The sequence below is a fragment of the Chenopodium quinoa genome, unplaced genomic scaffold, assembly GCF_001683475.1.
Source record: "Chenopodium quinoa cultivar QQ74 unplaced genomic scaffold, ASM168347v1, whole genome shotgun sequence".
Taxonomy (NCBI): Eukaryota; Viridiplantae; Streptophyta; class Magnoliopsida; order Caryophyllales; family Amaranthaceae; genus Chenopodium; species Chenopodium quinoa.
The window spans coordinates 1,059,157-1,069,853 of record NW_018742770.1 but is presented as its reverse complement, the minus strand read 5'-3'; the positions used below and the strand labels follow the sequence as shown (position 1 = coordinate 1,069,853).

Genomic DNA, 10,697 nt, shown 5'->3' with positions numbered 1-10,697 from the left:
TCGAGAATAAACCCATGCATAAACCTTTGAATAGGTTTATCTACTAGATTATTCTCAAGTCATGCTCGATTTTTAAATTATTGATAATTGAAATATAGAAGTTTCTAGAGAAATATAACACAATAGTCAATTATTATAATAGTCTTCAAAAAACACAAAAAAAAAATAAATAAATAAATAAAAAACCTCTGTTTTAGTATGGAGTAAAATAATAGATTGTTGGTACTCCGTCATAGATTTCTTGGATATGAGGTTTGTTCCATTGCTATTGCTCCAACACCCTTAGCATTGTAGAACTAAATTTGCATTTTGTTAATGAGTAAAAAAAATAAATTACAAAGCACCAAGCAAGCAATTCTTACTTCTAATTGCAATTCATATTTAAAAACATAGGCTACACAGTCACGCATTGCAATGAACAAACATATCCTGCAACTTCTACTCCCCAATTGAAAAATTGACGATCCTTTTGGCTTATTGTAATCTTTGTCAATATGCTGCTGTATGCCTCAAGCTTATTAAACAGTGTCAACATTCATTTCCCATCAGCTGAATATATGCGTCCTTAGTTTTTTTCCCGTCATCTGCATATATACACCCCCTATAGTTTAAGGGGAAAAAAGAAACTTCAGGGAACAGCTTCTATGGTATCAGTAATTATACATAACCAGATGTGTAATTCAGATAACGTAATTCTAACCCACTCAACAATATACTCCGTTTAAAACTTGTTAGGGGTGGATAATAACATCACTCAGAAAAGGCAACAAGTTATAATGTTTTTACACTGTGTTGAAGGCATACTTGGTAAACGCAGCATCTTGATAATCTCAAAGATAACACAGAAAGCTACAAACTAGCAAATGGATGAAGTGATTACTCCATAGTTTGATAAATAGCACAATTGAGTTACAAGGATAACCAATATAAGGTCAAAAGATTTAGGAAGGCATCATAACCTTATGTAGTTTTCCGAAGTTCTAAATCTCTAGTGCCTAAATCATCTGTCTACACGATAAAAGGATAAATTTTAAGTACATTCTATTTGCTAAAGGAGAAGACAAAAGGAGGACTTATTCAACTTCTAGAACTGCATAAAACCTGACTTCCTAAAAGAACAGTTGACAGAGTACAGTCAAGTACAAAAACATTTAAGAAAATTACATTTCTTCTATGACCATTACATGATATAGCAGTAATTTGATGCAAAAACATAAAAAGAGGAAATTGGGAGTGGATACAGTCCTAAGCATACTACTGAACCACAAAACATACTCATACATACCGCGACAACCAAAAGTAGTAGATTAGAGAAACAAAACCCAATCAATCATTGCAAAAACCTTTGCAAGATTCATACAATGGCACTGGTATATGTAGCCTGATATCTGTAAAGTGGGTTGGACTTAACTCAGTCTGCATACTGTATTTGTTTATTACGGCGTACGAAGGCCCACAACCTGTAAACAAAAACAAGCACTCATATTTAACAAAAACACATACACATCAACAAAAACACATAAATTGAGTCAAAAGCTTATGTCCAGCCAATCATTAGGCTCTAAGTCTTACTTGAAGAAATTGACATGATTAATGAGTGATACTCCAACTTCAATAATATATTCAACAAAACTTCCTACCGATTGTTTTACTAATTACTTGGTGCCTGTGGAATTTGGAAGGCTGTAAGTAACTATAGCCAAAGATTGATACTCCCTCTATACTTGTCATAAATGGCATGTACAATCAGTTTCTATTATTTCTCTAATTTTGGGTCTCCTATCCACTTACTATAATACTCCATCTGTTTGTTCTTTTTTTTTTTTTTTTACCCACTTTAACTTATATTCAAATATTCCACTTGGACCAACATTGCTGATTTGTAAATAAAAGGGTCACGGGCAAGCATGAAAAGTCAAAATGGGTAAATTAAAAAGACGTAGAGGTAGTAAGAAAATTATTCACTACCCTTCAACTATTAATTTATTTTTTCAAAAAAAAAAATTAAAAAAAAAAACTCACTGCCGAGAGTACCCACTAGCTATAACAATTAAGGATTAAAAAAAGAAAAAAAAGAAAAGAAAAAAAAAAACACTACGCACCATCACCCAATAAAATAAGCAGTCTGTTAAATTTATCTTAAATTTTATGTGAGTCAAGTTGTGTCTACTAAATAGGGACAAAAAGAGTAATAGAGAAAATTTGAATGGATATACCAATACTAGATGTATTAAAAACATATGTGTTTGAATAAGGCACTCAAGAAGTCAAGATAGTCAGAAAGGTACTGATAGAAAAGATACGACTGCCCAACTTGACATGAACAGCAGTCTTATAATTATAAGAAAGCCATTACACTAGTCAATCCATATGTTCTCTGTCCAGAATAGATGTATGCATCTAAAATTTCTTAAGAAAGAACAAAGTAGCTCTATATGTTTCTGTCCAGAATAGATTAATGCGTCTAAAATCTCTTAAGACAGAACAAACTTGCTGAGGGACAATAGTTACAGACATTGGCAGTTTGCTTGAGAAATTTTCACCATAACATTATTATGCGAAAATCAGAATCAATAATCATCATGGCAAAGTTTTCTAAAAATAAGTTTACTTATAAAGTTATAAGTACTCCCTCATCGTTTTCACCAATTCACCCCCAACAAATTAATGCTCAAATGAATAACATGGAGAGAGGAAAAACCAAGAATCATGAAGAGTGTCAGCATAGAAAACTACCAAAGGCATTAACAGCACTAATCCATAGGGATTTGAAATTGTTTCTCACCATATGAGAACAAAGTTCAAGCCAAATGCCCTGTCGACGCAAAAGGGTCACATCAGCTTGACTTGAAGTTTTGTACATGGAACTTTCAAAATGAAAGGGTTTACTATTCCATTCAATTTCCTTGAACTCCCAGACTACCAGAGCCATCATTCCAGTTCCAGCTTCACAGTGCATTTTGATAATATAATCAACCAGGGAAGCAAGTCTCATGTTTATGACTTCTTGATTAATGTTGTGTTTTAGACCTTAAGATGTTAGATGTCCCAAAATATATATATATATATATATATATATATATATAAAAGGGAAAAAAACAGCAATACATTTGGGGCCTATATGAGATTCTAGATAAGCAGATATCTGAGCATGTTACGAAAGAAATCGCATCTAATAAGCCCACAAACACCAAAAAATGAGACTAAACACATAACTTATACCAACTTAGCAAACAAAAACTAAGATATTATTTGTAAGAGAACTCATTGCCCTTATACATGACATAATCCTACCAAAGATAAAAAGAATGCACAAACTTCAGAAATGTATACTTACCCAACATCTAGAAGCAAGAGAACTTCAACGCTATCAAACAGTATCAGCTCTTTATGGAGTCGGTGGTATATCACTAGTGCTACGATAAACTTGATGTATGTCAGGTACAACATCTTTAAATGGTTCAATGTACTTCTCTATAAACTTAGGCTCATTCCAGGAAGCAATATTTAGAAGACAGTAATCCCTACTTAGCAAACCTTTCTCCTTCAGAAAAAGCAGCAATTTATGTCTAGGCAACAATCTTTTCTCAAGGCTATAAGCCATCAAGTTAGAACGCGATGCCAACAACGCAGGCTTATAACCGAGCTCTTTCATAAGAAATTCCAACTTCTTTTTTATCATTGTTTCAGATAATCCCAAGCAATAAGGATTTAGCCCAATTAATCTCAAAACATCAGAATGAGTCCATCCATAACTCTTAAATATATCACATTTACCCTTAACGCTCTCCTCCTTATAACAAGCCAAGTAAAGACCAGGCAAGAACGTAGGAGAATCACGAGGAATCCCAAACTTATCCTCAACCTTAATCAACATATCACGAAATATATCTGGCTTCCTGTACAAGACTTTTGGTTGCTGAAGCATGAAATTCACAGTTTTGTCATTAGAAATTCCATATTCTTGCAACAATTTAACATTGGGAATCAAATGATTATCAGCAGCATGAGTAAACGAAAGCCATTTCGACCGCCTCAAGACTTTAGCAACATTCTTATCACTACCCACAACATCCCTTATAGCATCTATTTGAGGACGCATTCTTCGGGTTAACATCAAAGGATTAGCCAATATAGCATTAACTAAATCAGACCCAGAAAATCCCAAATCCTGAAGAAGCTTGATTTTAGGTTTTAGGGATTTGTCAGCATTAGCACACAGGATTCTAGGTAAATAAGCAACGACCTTTTTAATTTGGGGTTGTTCGAATCCAATTTGTTTAAAGAAATCAACAACTGAAACAACATTTTTAGCGAAATCAAAATCACTGACCTTCTTGGCCTCTTGCTCTTCAAGAAATCGAGATAATTTGGTTGGAGAAAGGGGTTTTTTGCAGGGAAACCCTAGATAATCAACCAAAAGAATCTGCAATGATGGATGAGATTCCGATGCTGATGATGTTGAATACAGTAAATGGCGGCGGCAGCCATGGATGATGTATAGAGGTTGGAGTTGATGACTGAATTTGCGACCAAACTTGAGCATTGCTATGGCGGGAATTATCAATTATTATTGTTATTTCAAAGTCTGAAAAAATGGACTAGGAGATGTAACCAATTTGAATTACTAAACCATTTTTGAGTAACCCCGACTTTCTCTAGCCACTCTAGGTGTTTCGTTCTCCTTTTCTTTGTTTACAACTCGTTCACTTTTCCTTTTTAGTTCTTGATTTTTTTTCCTTTAGTTGGTTTGTGTTCTGGACAAAAATCATATTCATCTTCATGATGAACGAAAAATGTTTATCATGCTGGTATTATCGGCATTTTTATTCTTTTAATATGGACTTTATAGGCATTTCACACAAACGTGTTAAATGTTACACGTAGTCTATACACAGTCACGGCCCCCCACGCAACCATCTGTTGGCAGCTTAAGTAGTAACTCTTCACCGCGCAATCAGGCTTTCTCGGCGACGCGACGCAACAAGCCGGTGGTTTCTAATAAAGCCTCTCCTCAATTTAGATTGGTATGTACAACATTTGCATGTGTTTTTAAATGCGTGTATAAGAATTTTAGGTTTCCTGGGATTTGCTCTGATTTAGGGCAATAAATTGATTTGGCATTGTTTGGTTGTTTTGGTGAGAAGAAAATGAGTAAGCGCTTGCGGGATGTGAAGCAAATTAATTCAGACGAGGTATGGTATATGAATCTTTATTATATGGATTGTTGTGTTCCTCTGTAATTAGGTCTTATAACATTGTAAATTAATTTGTACCCAGGATGAATCTGGAATATGTTGTAAAAAGATAATTGACTTGCATCCTGATCTATTTAAGGTACAATTTACATATTGAATTGGATGGATTTAATGTTTTATAAGACATAAGATGCTTAATTGAAGGCGAAATTTGTAGGAAAATTGCTTGAGTCAAGGAGGTGTCGTGAAGGCAACAGACCAAGTTTTGAAAGAGCATTTTATATCGATTTGTCGGGTTAGTTTTTCTCTGTTTTACAACCAATTAAGCTAGTTATAACAAATCATATGCTTAATAAATGTTTAGTAGTCAATCACTAAGGTTGATGGTATCATTTGATAATTTGGAATATGCATATATGTAGTATTGGTTGTAATGTTGAAAATTTTCTTTTCAGCCACCAAACATAAGCTGTATAATTCAGTGTTTTGGCCGTATTTGTAAGAAATTCGATGAAAAAAAAACAAGGTGGGTGACAGAGTGGGGTTTGGGGGACTCTTACATTTTGTTTCAGATATGCAATTACCCAGGCAATTGGCGTATTAGATCATTGGCGTATTGGGCGAGTGTTTTCGTTTTCTAAGAATCAAGTTCGTTAGATATTAGGAATCCCTAATGGTCGTAAGATAGTGCCAAGTTCAAAAATGATGAATTCCTCAGTTCGTGGGAAAGTACAACAAGTGTTACTAAGATACGGTAGTTCATGGCTGAACAAAAGTAGTAGAGGTTGTGAGAGTGTTTATACATCCGTAGGCATTCAGGTCACTACACAAATGATGGAGAGATTAGAGGGTATATTTGGTGATGATGAGGAAGAAGAATTTAAAACGTTGTACACTTCATATGATACTGTGTCCTACCCAATCATCCCGACTCGCCTCAGATTTATTCCCGGCTCTAATTTGTGTGATGGATTGTGCTAATTATGACTGGTGTGACTTGGTTTTGAACAAAATGATGGAAAGTATAACTAGCTTTGCCCGACGGTTTTATGCTAATGGATTTGCTGGTGGATGCGATGGGTGTGCGATGTTTCATATTGTAAGTGAACATGTAATACCGAATATTATTGAATTTACATATAACATATATATAACAAAAGCTTAAACGGTTAGTTATGATGTTGTCCTTGATGCAGATATTTTACCTAGATCGTCTCGATAGGAATCCCGTTCAATGGGGTGTGTTTCCTAGGATCAAGGTGTGGACAATGCGGCAAATTAGAAAGGCAGCCAAGGAGGATCGCACACAATTAGGTGCTTTGGGAGGCTAGGGGTAAGGATGTTGTATTATACTGCAATTTGAAATCGTATTGCATGAGGATTATTTAGAATATGCGTATGGCAAGAACGTGGTTCATGATTGGATATAATTTGCCGTTTTGCAGTTGCTAGATGTTGCCTATGGTGAGCCTCATTGTAGGATTGCAAGGGACGTTGATGCACCCTTGGAAAACGTGGTGCTTAATGTGAGTATCATGTTTAAGTTTATTTTTTTTGTTTGCTTTGTGCACCATGGTTTGTAAAATGATTTGTGTTTGCTTTTGTGTGATTGATATATATATATATCCTCCTTCATTGTCTCTACCATAGAACATAAACGGAGGAAAGTCTGTAATGCTATTGTTATGCCCACTCGCAGTGCAAAGCGTGAAAAAAAGAAGTAACCTGGTGTTGATGTGAGATCCTTGTGAGGTCCATAATGTATACATGGATGTTTGGTTATTGTTTCAAAGTGTAATCGATTGTAGAATTATGAAACAGATTTGTTTATGTAACAGACAAAGTTGAGTTGTATTTAATTTGTAAACGGCAAAAGAGTTAATCACATACGATTGATTAAGTCTAGTATGCAGGGGTTGTGAGTGTCTTAACTTAGGCATCATTTTTTTGGTGGTGTCGCATATCCAATTTGTGAATTTCCATGGTTATTTGGCAATGATTATGGTGTGTCGTATCCTATGGATATGCATGTTGTTCTAAGTACCCTCGCAATCATTGTGACTGATATGTATATGCAATCCTTTTGGAGTAGTGTATAACACACTATAGTTCTTGAATATCAACACGAATGGGGTGGGGTGATGAACACCAACGTTTTTAAAAAAAAAATTGATAAAGATATTGTCCTAAAAATTGATAAAAATTGAACACGGTATAGTCCATAAAGGACAACAATCATTGTACTGGGCTTAAAGAACAAAAATGGATTAAGGAATAATCATTGGACGGGCTGGCACAGTTGGAACACAATGGACTAATTATTGATTTTTGAAAAAAAGGTCCAGATGTGGGCTGTTGTAGTATGCTTGGCCTTTCTCAGTCTCAGTCCATAAATTGAAGAGCAAATGTCCAGAACTGAAGTACAATGAGATCCGTTGGCAAAACGTTTTATTAGTCATAACTTCTATTACTCAAATCAATAAATTACTAAAATGATTAGCATTAATTTAGGGTTTCAATTTATTGATTAACATACCTCATTATTCCTGATTTAGTATATTAGTGTTAATTGAACATGGTGAATTTTATTATAATAACTTTGGAGTTAGGGGAAATTTAATGAATTCAACCTTGAACCTAGTTAAAATGTTGAGTAAATCGATTTCACTTAGGTACTAGATTAAATGTTTAGGAATTCGATTTAACCTATTGACAAATGTTTTGAAATTGATTATAACTAGTGCAATTGTTTTGGATATCAATTGAACTTATTATGATATCTTGAACATATTAACGTCTACGTGTGTATTATTGTAGCTTAGTTAAGTTTAAGATAAATGATTTGTTAAAATGCTTATATATTTTGGTAAGTATTATTGAAGATAATAGTTCATTATTGAACCCTTACCACACGTAGAGATATCCCAAATGTAATTACTTATTGAAGGACCGGGTGATCAAGCACACAATTGAACTTATGATTACTTGGTAATGAATGAAACTCCCTATAATTGATTTTACTCAACATATGATTGTCCTCCATGATGAATTATTAGTGAGACCCCTTATTAGTGTGAACATTCATATATCGATAATACGTTAACCTTATATAACGTTTATTGAATATTGGTGGTTCTCCCTTACATTTAGTTTATGATACCTTGCAATAAATTACTTACTTTTCTTCACTATGATGTTAACTTTGAACCCTATATAGGAGGTTCATCGAATAGAACTCACACTTTTTACGCTGTTACATTTACGTGTTAATTGTTTAATTGAAATTAGTGACCTTGTTTTAACTTAGGGAGACCTATTGAACGTCCTCCTTATCTATTAATTTTTAAACAAATCAAATCTTGTGTTATGAGTTAATAAGGGTCGTTACATATGAAACACAACTTCACTTGCTACGCGGTTTTTACGCCGTTATTAACACCTTTTTCTCTTACGCATGTACATTCTCCCAACCACACGACTTTTCTAACACCGTTAATTTAGCGTATTCGTGTGCATGCCCATATCCCCAACCACTTGTCATTAATGAACCCCTTCCTTGTCCACTACTATAAATATGTGTGAGATTTTCTCATTTTCTCATGTGCTTTAGAAAAGGAAAAAACCCTTTCTTCCTGGTTTCCCCTATTTATGCACTCCTTTCCCCCAAAATACCCCGTCGCGTTATTACAAAATGTCACACACCGACTCTATTGTTCTTTGATCCTCTAATAAGTATCATTTATAGCACATTTTAGGGCGTTTTTCTCCCTTATTTTTAGGTTTATTTTGGTTTTTCTTTGTTATTTCTATTCCTTTTAGTCTTGTTTTAGTTATCTTTGTCTTAGTTTATGGTTTTAGGCCTTAGTTGTGAATAATATGCTTTTTGCTCGGTTTCTAGCTTGATTTGCGTGTTTTTCTATGTGTTCTTTCACTCCTTTCTCTCTTGGTCTATTTTTATAGGTGCTTGACGCTTTTTTTGATGCTTATGACCCGAGAAAAGGTAAGAAATTTCAATAGAAGAAGCTTGAAGCTAAGAAAGAAGCTAAGAAGCTTGAGGCAAGAAAGCTTGAAGCTCGTAGAAGGCCTTAAACCGAGTCTTGTTCACTCTATCAGCCATAACTTTTGATCTACATATTGGATTGAGGCGATTAAAATTGCGTTGGAAACTAGACTTGAAGAGCTTACCAACGAAAGGTTGAACACCCCAAGAGGCCTTCTAGAACAAAAGATATGGTCATTTGAATCTTCAAGACACTGCTAGGCTGCGCAGCCGCCGTGGGCACTACTAATGGTGCCGCGGGCGCGGACCTTTGTTCTTCCCAGCTAGGGCAAATTTTTGGATATGCCTCAGAGAAGCTTTGTCGCGGGCGCGGCCATGCCCGCCGCGGGTGCGGGTTTCTGGGTCTTTTTCGAGCTTAATTTCCGGATTTCTTTCTTTCTCTTCTTGTAATATAAATAGAGGAATTCTTAGACTTCATTAAGACAATTTTTACATTTCCTCTCTCCTCTAATTAGGATTAGGGTTAGATTAGGATTTTCTCTCTCTAGTTTAGGAGTAGTTTTAGAGAGAGAAAGCTTAGATTTCAATGGAGATTTGAGAGCTTGAAGAAGCAATTTTGTGGATTCTCTTCTCATCTATTCAATGAGCTTTTCTAAGTTTCTCTCACCTTTAATTCTTTGTTTAATTCTTGTTTTTGCTTATTTCATTGTTGATTAGAGTAGTTAATTAGTTTACTTGTTTGATTCTTGCTTTAATTCTAGTTTTACCTTGTTTTCCATGTTTTCCTTCATTATGTTTGCTTAGATTTTGTTCTAGGGAAATGGATGAAGGTTATGTTGATGAATTGAGTGATCGGTTATGATTAGTATGTAATTGATTCTTGTGTTTGGATGATGCTTACATTAACTAGAATCTTTTTAGCTAATTGATTCTTGGTTCTTAATTGTGCTTTCAATCAATTGTTCGGAAGTGAGTTGATTGAGAGTCTAGATTCTTTCATACCTTTTCTAGGCTAGTTGTGCGGGAGTGAATTAGCTTAGTAGGATAATTAGCATGCTTAATTGCGCGGGAGTAAGTTAAGTGTGTTAATCGTTCCTAATTGAGATCATGATCATCTAATTGCGACTTGTTATTAAATTCATTAATGTAATTGGATTCCCCTTTCCCTAATATCTTGTTAATTGCTTTAAGTAGTGTTTTTAGATGTTTATCTCCCTATCTCACAACCTTCCTACTAGTCTAATTACCCCAAATTAATACACTTAGTCCTTGTGGTTCGACCCTAGCTTGCTACTATCTAGTGTGATCTTGATAGAGTTAGGTTAGGAATAGAAATTGTTGATTTAAACTAGGATAGTAGACACGACCTATTGTCCCCCGATCATCCTCCCACTGGCCTTGAACCTGAAATGGATTTCACCTAGTTTGAGTATTTATTCGTCGATGACGATGGTGAAATACTAGCCACTTTATCGCAAGAAACAATCTCATATACCCAT

General features: G+C 34.8%; 1 protein-coding gene and 1 long non-coding RNA gene across 4 annotated transcripts; one reads left to right on the top strand and one right to left on the bottom strand.

Moving 5' to 3' along the window:
* Positions 1-5,021, bottom strand: LOC110724582 (transcription termination factor MTERF2, chloroplastic-like). Of its 3 annotated transcripts, none has more exons than XM_021903998.1 (3): positions 3,338-5,021; positions 1,286-1,460; positions 1-601 (listed from the first exon to the last, which is right to left on the bottom strand). In XM_021903998.1, exon 1 carries the CDS (start codon positions 4,544-4,546, stop codon positions 3,389-3,391), a length of 1,158 nt encoding a protein of 385 aa, XP_021759690.1. In that variant the 5' UTR covers positions 4,547-5,021; the 3' UTR covers positions 1-601; positions 1,286-1,460; positions 3,338-3,388. The 3 variants fall into 3 exon arrangements, with proteins under 3 accessions (XP_021759690.1, XP_021759691.1, XP_021759689.1); XM_021903999.1 differs by having other exon boundaries at positions 1,412-1,460; XM_021903997.1 differs by lacking the exon at positions 1-601 and having other exon boundaries at positions 616-1,460.
* Positions 5,022-5,485: 464 nt separating this feature from the next.
* LOC110724583 lies at positions 5,486-7,507 on the top strand. Its single transcript, XR_002512013.1, has 3 exons — positions 5,486-6,297; positions 6,395-6,531; positions 6,644-7,507. It is a non-coding gene; the product is annotated as an uncharacterized LOC110724583 (long non-coding RNA).
* The last annotated feature ends 3,190 nt before the right edge of the window (positions 7,508-10,697 follow it).

Bases quoted from the DNA above. Each gene is read 5' to 3' on its own strand.
- LOC110724582 (XM_021903998.1), bottom strand. From the start codon at position 4,546: ATGCTCAAGTTTGGTCGCAAATTCAGTCATCAACTCCAACCTCTATAC.